This window comes from Desmodus rotundus, chromosome 6 (genome assembly GCF_022682495.2).
Source record: "Desmodus rotundus isolate HL8 chromosome 6, HLdesRot8A.1, whole genome shotgun sequence".
Lineage (NCBI taxonomy): Eukaryota > Metazoa > Chordata > Mammalia > Chiroptera > Phyllostomidae > Desmodus > Desmodus rotundus.
Window position 1 is genome coordinate 154,575,698 of NC_071392.1, and position 19,801 is coordinate 154,595,498.

Genomic DNA, 19,801 nt, shown 5'->3' on the forward strand with positions numbered 1-19,801 from the left:
AACTTTCAAAAAAAATTTAAATTGCTACGTACTGGCCAAACCTAACATCTGTGAGCCACCGTCAGCACATGGTCCGTCAGTTAGGGGCTTTGCTATAGGAACACCAATTTAATGCCCACAGCTACCACCGAGAGGGTCGGTGACTTGCCCGGGGCCTCACGGGCAGTCATGGGAGAGCTGGGCCTTTACCCCACGTCTGTCTCCCGCTCCGGAGCCTGTGCTTTCCCATACAGCCCTATTCCCCCCATCACTACGATTCCTCCGCGTACCCTCAGGCAGGGAGGGCGATCCTATCTCGGTCAAGGGCCAGTCTGTAAATGTTTTGGGCTTTGCCGGCTGTAAGGTCTCTGTCACAACCTCACCGCGGCTGTAGGGCAAAGTCAACCACAGACAACGTGCGAGTGAACGAGCATGGCTGTGTTCCAATTAAACCCCATTTTCAGATACAGGCGGTGGGCAGTCATCTACGAACACCTGCTTCACGGGACTACACGTTATTCACGTTTCACAGCCCCACAAAGCAAGGCTCACGAGTGAACACCGGGCTTACCTCAGGCCACGTTCTGTGTTGTCCACGACCCAGGCAACACTTCCCTGACGCTGCCAGACATCCTGTACTTACCTGAGAGAAGCCTGAACTTTTCTAATAACGTTCCACAATGCCCGATCCTCCCCCCGCCCCATACACAGCAGCTCCAGGCTCCTGACTGTAACGCGAGAGGGTTGAAGCACATTTATTCCAGAGGGAGAACCACCTCCGGGTCAGTGTTCCAGCAGCAGCCCAGGTCACTAACGACAGGACAGCTCTACAGGGACTCTGCAGAGGCAGCTCCCCGAACACACCCCTGCGTGGCTCCCCCAGGTCCGGGTATCCCGTGGAGCGATCCGGGACATGAGGTGATCACTAGAGGCAGCGCATTCACTCGTTTCAAACCCTCTCAGGATGTGCCAAGGGTGCGCAGAACCCCAGGTGAGAGACCAGGTTAGCGTTCATTCCCTGTGCCAGAGTCAGCCTGTGTCAGCAGGAGCGTTACCGATTTGAGTATCAAGTAGCGAAAGTCCCAGCAGGCTGCAGTTACAGAAAGTGCTGAGCGTGGGCCTGCAGACAGAAAGTTCTGGGACCCTGGCCAGCTTCCAGCCAGGAAGCTCTATCAGCACAGCGAGGGAAGCCTCAGCTCAAGGACTTCCAAGGCCCTTTACATGCTGAGGTGGGCAGCGCCTCCCGCGCAGACCACCACTACGGCTAGCCGAGCTGATGTGCAGTGGCGAGCAAGCCTCAGGGCTTTGGGCCCCGCCACCGACGGTAAACAGGACAGCGCTTTCCTCAAGGGGTTAGGAGACTGTAAGGCAATGAGGACGCCCTGGCCTGGACTGTGGGCTGCTGACTTTTCCCATAACAATGTACAGCATTCACGGCTCCACTTCACAGTGACCACACGGGGACCCTGGGATGGTTAATTTGTTTGTCGACCGTGGCAGTCCGTTGTCTGGTCAAACACCAGTCTAGATGTCACTGTGAAGGAGTTGTGGAGGTGTGACTCCCATTTAACTGAGTGGACTTTGAGTAAAGCAGATTACCCTCCATAGTGTGGGTGGGCCTCACCCAATCAGTTGAGGGTCCCCTAAGGAAAAAGGAATTCTGCCTCCAGGCTGCTCTAAGGACCAAGGACTGCAACCTCAACTCTTCCCTGGGTTGATGCGCCCCCCCCTGCAGAGTTCAGACTTACCAGCCCCTACGACTATGCGAGCCAGTACCTCAAAATAAACCTGTAAATGTGTATCGGCCTCCTAGGCAGGCAGACACCTGTAGCATGGGCAGAGCCCACCACTGAGCCCGCCAGCCCAGGCGTGGTTACCTTTTTGCGTGGCCGAAGCTTGTCCCGCCATTCCTTCAGGTTCTGGTTGTGGCTCTCGTCCAGGGCCTTCAGCTTCTGGGTTTCGTGCTCTACCAGGAGGTGACACTTTTCATTCTGGAACAGATTCCAGGCGGAGCAGGTAAGAAACTCAGAAGGCAGAGACACAGAGGGCCGGGACACACCTGTGCTGTAGCCGCGTGGGCACCAGCATCATCCCTTCACTACTTCCTGTCCTTGATTATAAACTCCACTTACAGACAACTCCAGGAAAGTTAATACGTAGCACCCCGAGAGCTGGCTGGGGGAATATCCCAGAGTATTCGTGTAAACATTTCTCACTGTGCAGCAGGATCTACAGTAACTGCAACTTTCTGCTTTGCGCACTGTTTGAATTTTCAATACGAACACGTCATTTTAACAAAACAGTAAAACTAACAGCAAAGGTAACATGTGCCCTATCCCACCACACAGAGGCAACCGCCACAAAAGCTCAGCTAGCGGGATATGTCCAGTGCAGTTCTGTCCTGCGTGGTGGTTGGCTTTTGCTCTGCACAGCTCTGAAGCCTGTGTCCCTCCCCACAGAACACTGTCCGTCCACACTCCTGTAAAGAAAGAACAGTTCTTGTACCCATCACTCGTAGCGCCCAGAGTCTCCGGCAGTAAGGATTCATCACACTTAAGATATCCCCCTATTTTTGGCCACTGAGGTCGCTTTTAATTTTCACTATTTAGCATTGTTTCCACGGACTGACTTGTGTCTCCCCAAAACTCACATGTTGAAGCACTAATCCTCGATGCGACTGTATTTGAAGTGGGGCTCTTGGGAGGCAAGTATGTTTAGATGAGGCTGTAAGGACAGGGCCCTCCTGATGGGCTTAGGACTCTTGTAAGAAGAGGCCCCGGAGGGCTTGCTCATCCTATCTCTCCGCCTGCTATGTGAGGACACAGCGAGGTGGCCGTCTGCAAGCCAGAAAGAGGTTTCTTCACCAGACTCCAACCATGCTGGCCAGCTGACCTTGGACTTTCAGGCTCCAGGACGGGGAGAAAATGAAGCTTCTGTGGTTTAGCTGCCAGAGCTAACTAAGACAATCCGTATGCACAAGTAGTTATATTTCTATAAACAATGTGGTTTTCTGCACCGCATCATATTCTGTCGGGATAGATTTGTGCGGCAAAGGCTGGTGGCCGTGGGCCTGGCTGAGGCTCGGCCAGCCTCACTATTCTCGCTCTGCGTACGGTGTCTGCCTCCCCAAACTTGCTCTGGTCTCTCACGGGCAGGGATGGCAAGTCCTCATTGGTTCCTCACAAGGAAATCAACCTTGGGGTTCGCAAGGAGCTTAAGCAGAGGGAGCACCTTTATCCAGAGACCTCCACCCTGCTGGGCTGGAAGAGCAGAACCCCTTGGGGGATTACTCAGAAATTTTTGAATTTTTTTAACTTACAGTTGGCATACGACATTGTGTTAGTTTCAGGTGTACAATGTGTGGGGGGGGGGGAGTTAGACACTCATATAACTCATGAAGCGATTGCTCTGTACGTCGGGCACCGGCCTGATGCCGCATAGTTAGGAGAATATTAATGACTGTTTTCTCTGCTGCCCTTTAAGCCACTGTGACTGTTTCTGTAACTGCTCGTTTGCACCTCTCAACCCCTTCCTTCCCCTCACCCCTCCCCCCCTCACCTGCCTTGCGACCACCAGTTCCCTGGATTGAGTTTGTTTCCATTTTTTTGATTCCACATCTAAGTGAAATCACATGGTACCGTCTGCCTGCCTCCACTCAGCCTAACACCCTCTAGGTGGATCCGTGTTGTCCCAAACAGTGAAGATTTCATTCTTTTTTATGGCCAAGTAAAGGTCCATTGCGTACGTGCACACTGTCACCTCTACTCATTCATGTGATGGAGGACACTCAGGCTGCTCCTGTCCCCAGCTCTCGCCCATAATAACGCTGCAGTGAACACGGGGGCACGAATCCCTTCGAGCTGGCGTTCTGGGACCCTGCAGACAATACCCAGAAGTGCGATTGGTCTCATGTGCTAGTCTCGCGTCAGGCTTCTGAGGAACCTCCATACTGTTTCCCTAGTGGCTGCAGCAATCTGTACCCCACCAACAGTGCGCGAGGGTTTCCTTTTCTCCACGTCGTCACCAAAATTTATTGTCTGTGGATTTATCACTGACAGCCATGCTTTCAGGTGTGGGGCTGTACCTCACTGTGCTTTTGTTGGCATTTCCCTGGTGAACAGTGACGTTAGGCATCTTTTTGTATGTCTATGGGCCATCTGTATGTCCTCCACCCATTTTTTTAGTTGGACTGCTTCTGTTCTTGGTGTTCAGCAGCCCCTCTGCCACGCTCAGACGCTTCCTTGCTGGCTGTCACAGGCAGGTATTACGAGGACGCCTCTGCCCAGCACTGGAGCCCTGGGCTGGGTGTCTGTCGCGGGGCTGGGACCCCTCGCTCCTCAGGGGCGACCTCTGCAGCAGAGTCTCCTTCCCAATTCTTCATTGCCAATCCGTGAGTACGGGACCTGCCTACTCCATGTCTCCACCCACCCTACCAGTCTCGATGTGGTTTTTTATTTCCTCAGTTTTAGGACGTCTGTTCAGCTAATCCCCAGGTGGCTTTCAGTCGTAGTGGTTCTATAGTTTGATGTGCTCGTGGGAGGAGGTGAGCACAACACTGACCTACTCCACCATCTACACCAGGAAGTCCTGCTGGGGGCGTGTATTACTGGGTTGCAAGCTCAAGGGTTCCGGGAGCTTAAGAAACTCGTTTAGTTAGCAATCATACTCGTAATAGCACTGAGCAACTGGGCCCTGCTAGGTCCTGGGCTCCCAGCATTCAGCGTGGGTTTTCCCAGTTAATCCTCAGGTAACCAACCCCATGAGACAGAGATGGGAAAACAGATGCAGGTGAGTGGCCCAAATTCACACAGCATCAAAGGGCAAAGCCCCAACCTGGCAGGCCTCAGTGCGCATATAACGTCTCCATCCGCGCCGGGTGGATCCAGTAGCCTGAGCCATTTCCTGAGGTCACGGAGGTTGAGTCGGCCCACCTGTCGCTAAGGCGATGCCTCGCTCCACCACAAGGGGACTCACAGCACTAGCGCCTCAGGTGGGGCAAACTCAGGAACCAGGAAATGGGAGGTGAGGGGTCTCCTGAGGGAAGGGGGCCACCTGGGGGGCTTAGCAACAGCAGGACACCTTGTGCTAAGCTTAATGAGAGAGCCTGGAGCGGCCCCCTTCAGGATGAGGCTGGCTGTTAGTGTTTTGTAGACGTCCTTTACCAAGCTGAGGAAGTTCCCCTCTCCTCCTGGTTTGCTGAGAGTGTTTCTCATGAACAAGGGGTGGCTTTTGTCAGATGCTTTTTCTGCATCCGATCCTGTGAGTTTGCTTGTTCAGCCTGTTGATGTCATGGATTACATTAAGGGACTTTCAACTGTTGAACCAGCCTGGGATAAATGACACTTATCATGGTGTACAATTCTTCTTATGCTCTATGGCATTCAGTTTGCTAATATTTCGCTGAGGATTTGTGCATCTGTGTTCAAGAGGGAACTGGGCTGTAGTTTTCCTTTCTTGTCTGTGTCTGGGTTTGGTATTAGGACAAATTGGACACCGTTCTCCAAAACACGGTGATGCCTGAGAAGTCTAGCAGCAAGGCCCCGGGCAAGGCACCCTCAGCTCATTTTCAGAGCCTTACTCCAATCCTGCAAAGTGGGACTTCCCGTCCTCACCCCACGCCCATTCTATGGATGTGGGAACTACAGCTTGGGAGGGTGACGTAACTTGGCCACCATCACATGGCACAGTGGGTTTGAAGCTCTTCTACCCTCCGCTTGTCAGACGAGAAGCCTCCCCTGTGGGTAGAGTCTTTGCCCTGAACTGACTGCCCTGGGGGAAACTGAGGCAAAGGGGGGCAGCGGACGGCCGGTACCTGCAGCTGCTGCAGCTCGCTCATGTTGCTCTCGCACTGTGCCGACATGTCCCGCATCTGGTTCTCGTGCTTTTGCTGCTGCTGCAGCCGCTCCGACTTCTGCCTCTTCTCCTCTTGCTGGGAGAACTGCAACAGAGAGAAGGTGGGTGCCTCAGGGCCCTCAGCTGGGCTGGGGGCCCCCCTCGGCCGGCCCTGTCCAGGGAAGCCCCATCAGAGGGACTGGCACCCCACCCCCCTCAGGCTGTGCCCCCCCATTTCAAGTCCTTCCCCTGAGCTGAGACCCAGCCCCTGCCCTCGAGGCTGGTGGGGACATGACACGGTGCTGTGATGTGCGCGGGGACAGCGTATGTGCCACACAGGAATCACAGAAGCAACTCAAGTCCCTGAGCCTCACGGCTGACGTGCAAGTAGGGTCCTGGTGAATGAGAGGGTTTAACAACCGAGGAAGCTGCAGGGTAGCGGCTCCACAGTGGGAGGGAACGGAGCATGAGAGAGTGGCACCAGGCGTCCTCTGCCCACCAGAGAGGGGTCGTGGTGAGGTTTAGGAGGCTTCCAGGCTGTGGCTTGAACACTTCCTTCCAAGTCCCTCTGCTGCCTCTTATATTGTATGTTCCCCAACCAGGTGAGGTACAGGCCCCACCAAACCCAGGCCTGCGCCCACTCCAGTGCAACAGGGACCCTACCTGCTTGATCTTCTCGCGCTGCTCGGCAGCGCTGCCCGCCCCGCTGATGTGCAGGCTCTTCTTGTACATGGCCATGCGTGTCTTGCCCTCGCTCCTCTGGATCTTGGGCAGCCGAGCCTTCTCCTGCTGCTGCCGCACCTTCAGCTGCTCCACCATGCGCTGGTTGTAGCGCTGCATCTGCTCCCGCTCCTGTGGGGGGAGAGACAGCCAACCAGGGCCAAGGTTAGCGGCACTCCTGGCACGGCGGTGTCGTCAGGGGCCAAAGGCTGCCACACTCAATTGGAAGCCCGGGACCCACGTGGCCCAGAATGCTCAGCAGAGCAAAGCTGTATCTTTTGCATCTACTGTTAAGTGCCACTTTCTGTTCTCACTTTAAGAAGTATTGTTATGAACATTTGGGTTCTTCTAAATGCCCTCTTGTCTAATCAATGGTGGCATGCCGTCACGAGCTTGTATCTCAAAGCAAAGTGTACACTAAAACAGTTTATCATTTCCATGACAGGTGTCAATTCATACTTTTGAAAGTCTTGGTAAATTTGAATTTTTGGTTTACCTAACACTTATATTTCAAAATTTGGCACAGGCATCACCTCCTGCAAGAAGCCCACCCTGACTTCCTAGCCAGGTCGGGCACCCTTATTTGGAGCCACCACAGCCCTAAGCTGACTTCTGTCATTGCACTTAGTTTAGGAATAGGAATTACCCACACCAGCTGTGCAGCCAGACCTCGGTTACCTGTCTGTGTCCCCACAAAGGGGACTAAACTGAGACAATTACATGAAAGTGGAGGGTGCTGTGGCTACACAGCCCAGGGGCCTCCCCCGCTCTGGGGAGGAGAGGGAAGGCTCCGGGCACAGGTGGTGTTTAGGTTGATACCTAAGGGGTGTCCAACCCATGGCCCAGGCCGGCTATGAACGTGGCCCAACACAAAATTGTAAATTTACTTCAAATGTTTTTTTTTGCTCATCGGTTTTCCTTAGTGTGTATGTATTTAATGCGTGGCCCAAAACAACTCGTCTTCTTCCAGTGTGGCCCAGAGACGCCAGAAGGTGGGACACCCCTGCAAGTACTCCAAAGGAATCCGTGGGAAAGACACAGTGGAAAGGAAGGCAGGACAAAAGAGTGGAGAAAGAGGGAAAAAAGCACGAAAGAGACACACGCATGGGGCGTCAGAGTCAGTGAGGGAGCTGCTCGGGTCACTGGCCTCCCTGCGTGGTGCCCCCCAGAACCTCCCCAGGCATCACCATGTCCAGCCTGACTCCCCTGGGAGCAGAGAAGGCGCCCGAGTGGGGTGCCATCAGGGTGCGGCCTCACCTTCTCGTGCTTGCGCACCAGCTCGTGCCGCTGCAGGAAGTACTGGTCCTTGAGCTGCTGCTTCACCAGCTGGTGCCTCTCCTGCAGGTGCTGCTCCTCCATGTCCCACAGCGCAGCCTCCCGCTCTGTGGAGGACACACCGCCTGGTGAAGTGCTGATGGCCAGAGCCCCACTGGGCCCTCCCCTCCCCTGCGCCAGGCCTCCTCCCTGTGCAGGTGATAACTGTGGCTCATTAGACTGCACTGGAGGAGCTGACTGAGCCAACTCCTAGAAACTTCCTTAATACCCATGGGACGAGAGTGTGCTAAATACAGCAAGACATGTTCGGAGTCAGGAGCGAGAGACACTGAGACCGAGGCCAGCACCCAGCTCTACCACTGGGATTTAGGACCAGTAAAATACCTCCTCAGGCCTCAGCTTCCCTCTGCTGAATGGGCACAACCATGCCCTGGAGGGAGAATCGTCCTGGAGAGACATTTCTGTTCCATCTGCACGTGTCCTCTGCTCTCCTGGCAGGCAAACGGGAAGGGCTACAGAAGCCCCATGAAGATGAGAGCCTGGCCTCGTGGCACTATTTCCTCCTGGGGAAATGGGACAGACCCTCCCTGTCCCTTATATGCATCACCAGGACAATAACACAGCACTTTAGCGCTGAAGTCTATTAATCAACCCTTGGGCAAGTCACTGAGCAGGTGGCGCTCAGCCCACTGCAAATGGTAGGTTCTCTTCACTGCACTCCCGTCCCGTGAAAGCCGGGACCTACCCTCGGTACATCAGAGCAAAGTCAGAACCACCGTCCCACAGGCAGGATGGTTCCTGGGGACATCACGGGACAAGCAGAGGAAACGGGGCTTCCCTGGGACATCCGTGGCTCTGCTCAGCACATCGGAACGTCAAGGGCCCCGTTTTGCTGGTCCACGCAGAGTGCAGAGGGGTTTCCCCTGCTCAGTGGCACTGGCCCTCAAAGCCCTGACGTGACCTGTCCTGTAAGTGATTCAGAGATGGCGCGGGTATAACCAGCCATCTAGGTTTACTTCTTCACAAAAGCCACCCAACTGTTTTAAATGTGGCTCCCATAACAGATTTCCAGACATTTACCGCTCGCTTGCTCTGCACACCCCACAAAACCACACCCAACCTCTGTTAGCCTAAGAGAAAAAAACCCGGGGCTACAAAAGAGCCCCCCCGTTGCCCTTCAGAGCCATCTAAACCAGGGACTCCCCAGCGGAGCTCCCCAGGGACTGAGCGACAGGAGCCAGGCACACGCACACTACGTCTGATCCCCTTCCTCCCCAGGTGTCCCCCAGCCTCCTCCCTCTGGGTGGTGGCCCACTCTGTTGTCCCTGGAAGGTCTCATGCTAGAAGACTGCCAGCGTGCAAACCTGTCAAAACACCACTGCACCAGAGGGAAGAGCTCAGCCTCACGGTGAGGTCTGCATTCCAGGCCCATCGCAGCCTCAGTAACTGCAACCTCGGCCGGAGAACAGCCACTTGCTAAGCCCCAGTTCCCCATCTATGAAACGGGAGAATGGCAGATCCAGCCTTGTGTGCCTCGTAAGGGTAAGAGGAGGGCTCAGGTATGAAAAGGGCCTGGCGGAGCGGTCATTCAGTGGGGGGCAGCTGTTACACAAGACTCTGAGAACCATCTGCGCCCCCCGCCACCCTGGTAATCCAGCTCCCTTAGAGGTCCCGTCCACTCGACGTCACCTCGTTTTTCCCCTGACATGTGGCATGGTGTCAAAAATAATGTGTTTACGAGAGCTGGTATCTTTGCCTTGCCCCTGACTTCAGCGGGGGTTTACTCATGTTCCACCATGAAGGATGACGCTGAGTTTTAGGATAGAGACGACCCAGCGGCTCTTTCTTGCCAGAGGCTGGATGTCCACTGGCAGATTCCAGCGTGGCCCTGCCGGCTCGTGGGCACGCACCTCGAAGGAGCTCCTGCTTCCTGGTGAGGCACTCGCGCTCCTTGTCACAGATCTCCCGCCTGTTGTCCGCCGTGATCCGCTTCATCGCCAGCTCCAGGTCCTCCTTCTGCTTGGCTAGGAAGTCCCGGTCCTGCGGGGAGAGGGCAGGACAGACCTCGATTTAGTGCTGGCTTTGGTGTCTCGACTCATTTTATTACAGAAGAAAGGTCACATGATCCCAAAGAAAACTTAGGAAATACACTGGAGGAAAATTTAAGAGAGACTTAGAGACACAGCAGCCGACTGTGATGTGTGGGACCTTTGATATGGGCCCTGGTAAAAACCGGTATTTATGAGACAATTGGAAATGTGAACGCTGACTTGACTGCAGATGATGTTATTAAGCAACTGTTGTGAGATATTTAAATTTTTTTAAAGACTTTATTTACTTATTTTTAGACAGAGGGGGAGGGAGAAAGAGAGGGAGAGAAACACTAAAGTGTGGTTGCCTCTCATGCGCCCCCTACTGGGGACCTGGCCTGCAAACCAGGTATGTGCCCTGACTGGGAATCGAACCAGCAACCCTTTGGTTTGCAGGCTGGCACTCAATTCACTGAGCCACACCAGCCAGAGCGAGATCAATGTTTTAGGTGTGTTTATGGGATTGTAGTTAGAGATCCATGAGATCTGGACACCCGGTGTACAAATTATTCACAGCAGCCACGGGAAGGAAACAACTCGGGTATCCTCAGATGAACAGATAAACAAAATGTGGTCTATAAATACAATGGGATATTACTCAGCCTTAAAAAGGAAGGCCATTCCTCTACATGCTACCACGTAAATGAATCTTGGGGACATCATGTTACGTGAAGTAACCCAGTCAGGAAAGAACAAATGCTGCACAGTCCGCTTATTTGAGGTCAAACGCAGAGACAGAAAGCAAAACGCTGGTGGCCAGGGGCTCTGGGGGGAGGACCCGGAGGTCGGTGTTTGACGGGCAGGGTTTTGGTTTGACAAGGTGAAAGAGGTCGGCAGGCAGACGGCGGTGACAGCTGCACCATGTGAACGCAGTTAATGTGCCCAATGGGGTGCAGAAGAATGGTTGAGATGGCAGTTTTACACTGTGTCTACGCACCACAATTTAAAAGACCTTTCCACGTTATAATGTAACATTCTATCAAATGAGGCTCATTGGCTGAAAACTTTGTACGGTAAGGCCAGCCCCTAACTCATTCACCCAGTACCTAACAGGCTGTTCCCAGGTTTCTCTACGTTAGATAGTGCCCGCTCTTCCACTCTGGTAGCTAAATGTCTGGGAGTCTGTGATGATTAATCCTTGGGATTAGTCCCTAAAGGCAGAAAATCCAGGCCAAAGGGTGTGCACGTTTTTGAGGCTTTTGATTCAATTACCAGATTGTCCTCCCAAAGAAAGGGCCAATGGGCTGTCCCTTTGTGGGGGTGAGGGCCTGCCTCCCCCCCCTCCCCAGCCCTGCATTCCTTTCCTAATCAGAGCGTCAAGGGACGGGCTGTGGGCAAGAGTGGTGGTGTCCTGGAGACAGCGGGAAGCCTGGAGTCAGACTGAGTTTGAGGCCTCCGCCCCCACTGTCACCTCCTGGAGCCTTCAATTAATTCCCTCCTCTGCAAAGGGGGCGGGGAATGCTAAACCAGATCGTGTACCAAGCATCTGTAGATGTCGACTGTAAATGTCTGTGTTTGGGGGCACAGGAGCAGAATGTGCAAAGGCTCCGCAGAGGGAGAAAACGCAAGCACGGCCGTCGGGGGTGAAAAGAGGCCGGTGAGGCCGGGGCAGAGGGACTGTGTCAGGGGGACAGGCTGGCAGGGGCCAGACCTGCAGGGTCTCGCAGGCACGTGAGGAGGCCGGTCGTATCTCACGGACAAAGGGGGAGCCACGGCAGGTTCTCAAGGCACAGGGCTGTGGGGGGAGGGTGACATGGTCACACTTGCTGGTGTGACAGAGAACCGCAGGGGAACAAGAGGAAGCAGGGAGACTGGCTGGGAGGAGGCCGTGGCAGATCAGGCAAGAGACGACGATGGCTAGTGGGTCACGGCGGTGGGCGCGAGTTGACCCAGAGTTCGGAGATCAAACACACACACAAACGAAGACATGCTGCGGGAGGTGACGCAGGGCTGGAGGGAAAGGAGGTGTCAGGAATGGCAGGGTTTCTGGCCTGACAACCGGATTGGGGGTGGTGCCCCCTCAGCACACGAGAAGAGGACCACATCCGGGAGACGGTGGGCCTGATGTCTCTGAGACCCCAAAAGATGCCAAGTGGACAGATGATGTCCTCGGTTGGTCAAGGAGATGTCACATACAAACCACCCCCAAATGAGGCAGGAGGCACTAAAGGCTTTGGGAAAGGTGGATGTGAAGGGCTGGGGTGTCCAGGAATGGGGGAGAGCTCACTTCCAGCTGGAGGGAGGGCAATCAAGGAAGACTGCCTGAGAGAGGTAGTAACAGGGATAACAAAAGGATGGGCTGGATTTAGGTATCCAGCATAACAGACAGGTATTCAAGGGACAGGGCATGGGGCAGAGACGAAGAGGGGACCTGGTCCCCATTCGGGGTCTCAAACCTGGGACTCCCGAGCCCCTCTACTCCCTGACTGAGGGGCAAGGACTCACAAGAAGCTGCTTTTTCTGCGCATGCTCCTCCATCTTCTGCTTCATGCTCTCCTTCCGCTGCTGCCTGGGGAGCTTCTCCACCTCATTCTTGACCTGCACCAGAGACAGCAGAGCATGGCCGGGTCAGGGTACCTCCTCATGCTTCCTGGGCGCTGGACCCCAACCTGCTGCCCACCCGACCACTCTGACAGGTGGGGCCTACGGGCCCCCTCCTGACTGCTGCTGTTTCCAGACTGCCCAGGGCAGCCAGGTGCTGTTTCTGCTGCGTGGTGTCCCCGCTCTGAGGACAGCACCTCAGTGTCCTTTAGGGCAGGTTTCTCAGCCCTGTTCCCATTACTGTCCCCTCCCAACCCTTTCACACATCTTCCTAATCACCCACCCCCATGAAATATCGACCCCCCAGATACCCTGTCAGCCTGTTAAACCACAGTAGTACCTACGGGTTTCCTTTTTTTAAACCCCTCGGTGATCATATTACCCCGGTTGAGAATGCATGCTTTAGGCACCCTCTCCTCAGTTCCTGGGGTGGGGGGGTGACACCCCAACCCCATCTGACTCTAGCCTGGGAATACGATCCCCATGCCCTGGCCTCAGGGACTGGTGGAGAGGGAACATGTGACCCTCCCCGGGCCAGTGAGGGCTTCAGGGTGTTTGCTGGGACTGTCTGGGAAACGCTACCCTCTGGCCTCCGGGACTGCTGAGCTGGGAGGGTGCAGGCCAAGGCCCCCAGCTGGGGGCTTGTGATGTTTCTCTCCCTCTATTCTCCCTCTCTTCCCCTCTCTCTAAAAATAAATTAATAAAATTTAAATTTAAAGTAAAATTGTTGCACATCGAAGTTTTAAATACAGACAGGAGTTAGCCCTGGGCTTGTGGGGCTCAGCCTCAGTGCCTCACCTTAACCCCCGCCCTGTCGGATCCTGTTTTTATTTTAAATAGCCCATATTCTGTCGTTCGTCACAACTACTGTGCATGAATTTTTATTTTAACACATTGCATTAGAATGTTACTTATCTTGATTCCTGAGCTTTTGGGCGACCTCTTAAATTTTGTGCCTGAGGCGAGAGTCTCACTTGTCCCACCCAGCCCCAGCCCTGCCCCTACAGGCCCCTGGCGACACCAAATGCCATGCCCATCACGATCAAGTCTAGGAACCGGGCTCTGAGGCCCCACTGTGGACTACCCCAGAGGCTGTTCCCCCGCTAGCTCTCATTTGTGATTGGGAATGGCCAGGATTGGTACACCCACACTCGGGACTTCCACCTCTGTGCCCCTCCTTCCTCTTGAGAACGTAGGAGAGCACGTGTGTCCCGCCTCCCAGTGTCTGGCTAACCCACAGAGGTGCGGGCTGTTCTTTGGGACCCCCTTCCCCAGGGCAGGCTGAGAGCCATGCCTCCTCCCTCCCCTCATCTCAGGACCTTCTCCCTCTTGGCCGCCTTCCCTCCTCTTCCAGCTGGACGGGGGAAAGGAAAAAGGTTCCCTGGGTCCAAACTCAGGGATTGCTCTTCTGGCGGAAGAGTGGGTCAGGCATAGAGGACGTGTGTGTTTGCCCAGGCAGCATCCACTACCCCTTCTGGTCCAGCATCTCAAATCCCCCTGGGCCACCATCCTCCCTTCTCCGCTGCTCTCTTTGCTAAGCTAGAAGGTATAGAGGAAGCTGCCGGAGACCCCATGGTCAAGGCCTGTCTGGGAGCCAAGCCAACACAGAGGCAAGGAGAGCCCAGGGGAGGGAGGAATGCTCCTAAGGGTGCAGGCGGAGCCACAGATCCCGACATACCAGGACGTGCGCTTTTTCAGGTAAAACAGCTCCCCCAAACTCCCTGTTGCTGAGGCAAGGTTGAGCTGAGGTTTTGACTGCTCGCAACAGAGAGCATCCTAGGGCTCTCAGCCCACCCTGTCTCCTCCACCCAGCACACATTAACCTCCTTCTTCATCAGTTTGAGCTGCTCCTGGAACTGGGTATAGTCCCGCTCCTGCTCCAGGCGGATCCGCTTGGCCTCCTCCCGGCGGCGCACGGCGTGATCTTGCTCCATCTTCTCCACTTGCTGCTTTTGCTGACGCTCCAGGTTCTCCAGCTCCGTGTCAAAGAACTTCTTCTTGGCCTGGACAGAGCAGGAAGAGGAATTCAGCAAACTCCCTTTATAAGTCACTGGGGGAAAGATGGGAAGCAGGGATGGGAGAGCCCAGAGCTTGTCCTCAGACCTGGGCGTAAATCCCAGCTCTATCACCTCTTCACTGTGTGACCTGAGACAAGTCACTTAACCTCTCTGAGTCTCTGTTCCCTCATGTGCAGAAGGGAGACCAGACCATCGACCCTGAAAGGTTCTTGCACATCCTCCACCCAGGTTACTTTCCCTCTAGACACGCTCCTGTGTAACTCAGAGGAGCGACATCACCTTCGTGGAATTCACGTGTTTACATGGCAGTGCCTAATGACATCAGGACACCAGAGGAGTCGGGCGACCGTGAATCCCTCTCCACCGCACAGGCACGCCCACTCCGCAGCTTCTGCTTCAGGGACCCATCTTTTCTCACACTCACATTGATTTCTTGTTCAAAACGTTTATGCATCTGCTCCAGCTGCAGCTCATGCTTCCTGCTCAGCTGGTTCTGGTTCCGATGCTCTTCTTTCTGGAGCAGCCGGAGCTCTCGGAGTTCTTGGCGCCTGGAGGGTTATAAGATTTGGACACCTCCATCAGCAAGTGGCCCCAGAGATCCCGTAACTCACAGCTAGGGACACTGAAGGCCGGAGTGTGGAGCAGCATGACACTGGTCTGGGGCAGAGGCAGGGTCAGAACTCAGGCTTCAGTTGACACTTATGGACAAAACATTAATCATCTTCATATGTAAAGAGTGCTTACAAATCAATAAAACAGGAATAGCCTAGTTTTAAAAAGTGACACAGAACATGAAGAGACATGAAACAGAAAACAAACTTTTAAATCGCCTATGTGGACATGAAATGTAAATTTAAAAGAAACACCATTCTGATTAATTAAACAGGTGAGATCATAGGGGAAATTGATATTTTGTAACCTGCTAAGGTATAAATTGTTACAACAGTCCTGCAGGACAATTTAGAATAAGTTTATGCCTTTTGAGACAACAGTTCCACTTCTGGAGAGTGATTCCGAAGCAGCGTTCACAGATGCGCGACTAAACTGAATGCAGATATTAATAACAATGTACTTGTACTTGTCACAGCACAAAACTGGGGTCAAAGGTCCATCCGTATAGGTCTAATACAATTAGAACATACCCGTCTGAAGTGGTTTTATGCAACCATTAACAATCACGTTTTAGAAGACACTTAATGATGTGGAAACACACCTACTAATGCAACTGACTGTTCTTTACAGCGGACACAGAACGATCGCTGGGTTGGCGGGGGGTCATTATGCTGCCCACCATCTGGGTGAACAGTCAACATGTGTGTGCACACACGTGTATGTGTGGGTTTACTTTCCTACGTAAACACTGCGTATTTCTGGGAGGATTACCTCAAAAAATAGTAACACAGGGAAGGGACTGGCTGCCTGGCAGAAAGTGAAAGGGGGATTTTTCACTATTTACCCTCTTTTTGAGTTTTTAAGTATAATATTGCATTACCTATTCAAAATATAAATACAATAAAAAAAAACTTGACCTAAACCACATAATATACCTTAATTTTCTACAGAACTGTGTAAGCTGCATGTGTGTGCTCACAGAAAACACTGGCAGGGTGACCCCACCTGCTGACTGCGGCTCTTACTGAGCAAGCCCCCTGAAAACTGAGAGGGATCGTTTCTGTAATCAGAAAAGAAGAACTCGGGCCCCCCGATGAAATGGGGCGGGGGGGGCAGCCCTGCAGCCTGCACCCCGGTGTCCCCACTGTGCCGCCTGCCTCGCCGCTCTGAGAGGGGAGAGGCCGCACACTCTGGGGTCAGAGGGACCCTGTTCAAGTCTTAGCCCCTCCGACTTCGCAGCAGGGGCCTCGCCTCACCCGATCTCGGCAGGTCGCCGCTCCTGCAGCTGTGAAACGGGGCAGAGCATCTCCACCGCTCGGGTTCTCGGAGGGTTGAACGAGAGGATACCTGTCCTGCCACGCAGTCAGCACCCCCAGAGTGGCGCCTTCTCGAATGATAATGAGGAAGCAGAGCCAATCTCTGAGAAAGGCCAGAGACGCTTTGCACAGCCACATAAAGAAGCTTCTTTGAGCCTCTGCTCTCTGGCAAGTGAGGAGGCAGGAGGCAATTTTGAGAGAGTGAACCAAAAAATGGAAATTTTGACTCAAGAGAAACAGGCTTACAGAACAACTGACCGAAAGACACAGGGAGACAGAAAGAGCCAGGTTCCAACATTACCTCCTGGCCTCCCCGTGCTCCCCGAAAAAAAAAGAGAACAGCACCAGTTCCAGGGAAAAAGAGAAGGAACTCTGACCCAGGAGCCTCAATCTGGGAGAGTGACTATTCAGTCACGTGCTTCCAAGGACTGCCTGTGACCCAATCCTCCAGAAATGCTAGGACCCCGGTGTGGCTCAGCCTATGGGCCAGCTGTGGGTGGCATGGCCACCGCCTCCCGCACCCCTGCAGCCTGGCGTTTTGACCGGGCTTACAGGACACTCAGCCCTCAAGACCACGGCAGCAGACAAAAAAAGCCTTGTTCCCTGTGAGCTCCTCTCCCCCACCTCAGCCCATCTCACCTTCCAAACCTCAGCAGCACAGAGCGCCTCAGCTAGGGAGGAGGGTGGGGCCGAGGGCAAGGCCGGAGGGCACGGTTTCTCCATGGAGAGTGGTCAGTCTGGAATCTCAGCCCCAGCACCCTGAGCGGCCCAGAGGGGACACCTGATGGAAAGCCAGTCCTGGAGGTCTGACGCTTGAGGAACACAGGTCGCCTCCCAGGTGACCATTCACACAGAAGGTGGTGTCATCCGCCGACAGCAACCCTGCTCTCCTCACTGCCCCAACCCACACAGATGACACCAAAGCACGTGCGTGTGCGCACACACACGGATGTACGCAGAACCACCCCCAGTGAAGGCCCAAGGCACCCCAATCTGCTTCTTTGTGGCTTTGGGGTGTCTGTGCTCTTCAAAAGTATAGATGTGTTTGATGTTCTAGAAATATTCTCTACACCAAAAATAAATTTACCCGGCGAAGGCCTGGCCCCAAGGGAGCTCCTGGGCCCCAAGGCCTCCCAACTGCTGAGCCCTGAGCCCCACGCCCCGTGACCCATGCCAGCAGCCCCCGGGAAGCTTCACAACCAGCGGGAGCCGGGCAGAACCCTCCCACAGACAAGCCTGGTTACCACGGATCAACCCCTTTTCACTGGGGCAACCTGCCCAAAAGTTTCCTCATTTATGAGATGGTGAAAATAGGGTCTCCCTGGGGAGGGCTGTTGGGGGCCTAAGCACCTAAAATGTGCACAGGAGGCTCCCAGCAGACAGCTTCGCCTCACCCCCTCCTCCCCACATAGCCCCCTCTCAATTTCACCAGTTTGGCCTCCAAGATATACGTTGGGTCTGACCACCTCCTCCTCGCCACCGTGCTGGTCGGGGTCTCCACAGCCCAGCCTCGCACCGCAGCCAGGGCCAGCGTTCCAAAGGGACGTTAGAGCTGGGCAGGCGCCAATTGTTTCACTGGCTAGGGCAAAGTCCACGCTCTTCCACCCTGACCCCGGCCCTGTGGCCTCCAGGGACCCCACCCCAGCCCTGTCCTCCGGGTCCGTTCACGAGGTTCCCTCAGAGCTGTGGCCCCCAGCCCAGCTCTCACTCTCGTATTATCTGTCACTTCCTTCACGTGCCCACAGCTGGGGATTATCTCTGTGCTGGGCGTTGGCCCTTCAGGTATAAGTTCTACAAAGCCAACAGCCTCAACTGCCTGGGGCTCCACCAACATGTCCCCCAACCTGGTGGGTGGGTACATACACAGATGGATGGACAAAGCATGGACAGATGGGTGGGTAGATGGATGGGTGGGTGGGTGAGTACAGGATCTCAAGCAAAACCAGTTTCCTTTTGCCCCCTGGACCTGTAGTTGCGCCTGGACCTGCAGACAGGTCCTTCATGCTATAGACAGACAGCTCTCTCGCCAAAGACCCATGCCACGCCCGCCCCTCTGACGGCGCCCCCGTCAGCACCACCAGCGACCCTTCCCCGGCTTGCCTGAGAAATCTCATCTCTTCGTCCTTCTTCTCATCCTCGCTGATGATCTTGGAGGTAGTGATGCTCACCTCTACGCCATCCACCACAAACTTGCGGGTCCTCTTGAGGGTTTTATTGTGCAGCCTCGAGTCCTGGCCAGGGAAGACCACCAGGCAAAGCTCAGCCTTTTAGCTAAGAACCCAGGGGTGGCAGAGGGTGTGGCCCACAGCCCTCCTGGCCCCACAGCCCCATACCCAGGGAGGACACGGCTGTCCACTGTCCCCTTGCTTCAAGCTTCTCAACCCAAGGGTCTGAGTGTCTGAACTTATCATCCCCTCTTCTCTCTCTGCCCTTGGCCTTCAGACACTGCCCATGCCTTCACCACCCGCTGCCCACACTCTCACACACAGGACATTTCTAATCCTGTCACCCACTGGCTCTGTGACCCTGGGCAGTCCCTTGTCCTGCCTGAGCCTCAGCTTCCTCATCATGTCACAGGAGAAGAAAAACAGTGCCTGCCTCCCAGGGAGGTGACAGAGGTTCGGTGAGAAAACGTGTGGGGCGGCACACAGGGCAGCACGCAGCGCAGCACCCAGCTCACGGCTCACGGCGAGTGTTCAGTACTTGGTGTTTACATCTGACAGCCGGTACTGCGAACCTAGTCTTCTGTCCACAGCGCCAAAACCCAAAGAGCCCGGAAAACCAAGTTCATAACTGCTTTGGCAGCCAAAGCTGACCCTGACCTCCACCGGAGGCCACACCCGTCTGGGGCGCCACAAGATTATTCACAGTCTTTACCTTTTCCTGAGAATAATCACGCATCTCACACGTTTACAGAGCACGGCCAGGGCCCCGGAGACGTTCCAATGCCCCCTGAAAGTCCTCCCTGATTCGGATGAGGGCCTGTGAGCCTGCACTGGAAGGGGTCCACGCAGCCCCCTCTCTAACCTCCCCCTGGCTTCCGAGGCCGGTCCAGGAGTGGCTCAGCCCTGCCTTTCCGTCACTCCCCTGGGGCCTCCCGGCCCTAGAGGGAGGGGGAGGGAGGCGGGGAGGGCCAGGGCAGTTCTGGCCACAAGTCTCTGTCCTCACAGTCGCTCTGGCCCCAACTCCCGCTCAGTGGAGACCCAGGGGCTCTGGACGGCATCGGCACTGGACAGTTGCACCTGACTGTCCTCTCCCTGCCACGTCCAGCTCACGTGTCCTAGGACTCAATTCAAGACAGCCACAGGGCCACCGCCTCTGAGGTTACTTGGCACGCCCAGGGAGCCAACGCAGCCAGTGGACTCTAACCAGAACAGCCGTGTCCCTGACTCCCTGCGGGCCAGCCAGCAAGACACGC

At 54.8% G+C, this 19,801-nt stretch overlaps 1 protein-coding gene across 1 annotated transcript in view; it reads right to left on the minus strand.

Moving 5' to 3' along the window:
* STK10 (serine/threonine kinase 10) overlaps nt 1-19,801 on the minus strand; it is an 89,381-nt gene that overhangs the window by 4,012 nt on the left and 65,568 nt on the right. Inside the window, exons 10-18 of the mRNA XM_024577085.4 lie at nt 18,484-18,614; nt 14,880-15,003; nt 14,261-14,440; nt 12,342-12,434; nt 9,717-9,846; nt 7,789-7,913; nt 6,475-6,663; nt 5,792-5,917; nt 1,857-1,970 (exon numbers count right to left, since the gene is read on the minus strand). Coding sequence (XP_024432853.2) covers nt 1,857-1,970; nt 5,792-5,917; nt 6,475-6,663; nt 7,789-7,913; nt 9,717-9,846; nt 12,342-12,434; nt 14,261-14,440; nt 14,880-15,003; nt 18,484-18,614 — 1,212 coding nt within the window. The remainder of the gene's footprint in view (nt 1-1,856; nt 1,971-5,791; nt 5,918-6,474; nt 6,664-7,788; nt 7,914-9,716; nt 9,847-12,341; nt 12,435-14,260; nt 14,441-14,879; nt 15,004-18,483; nt 18,615-19,801) is intronic.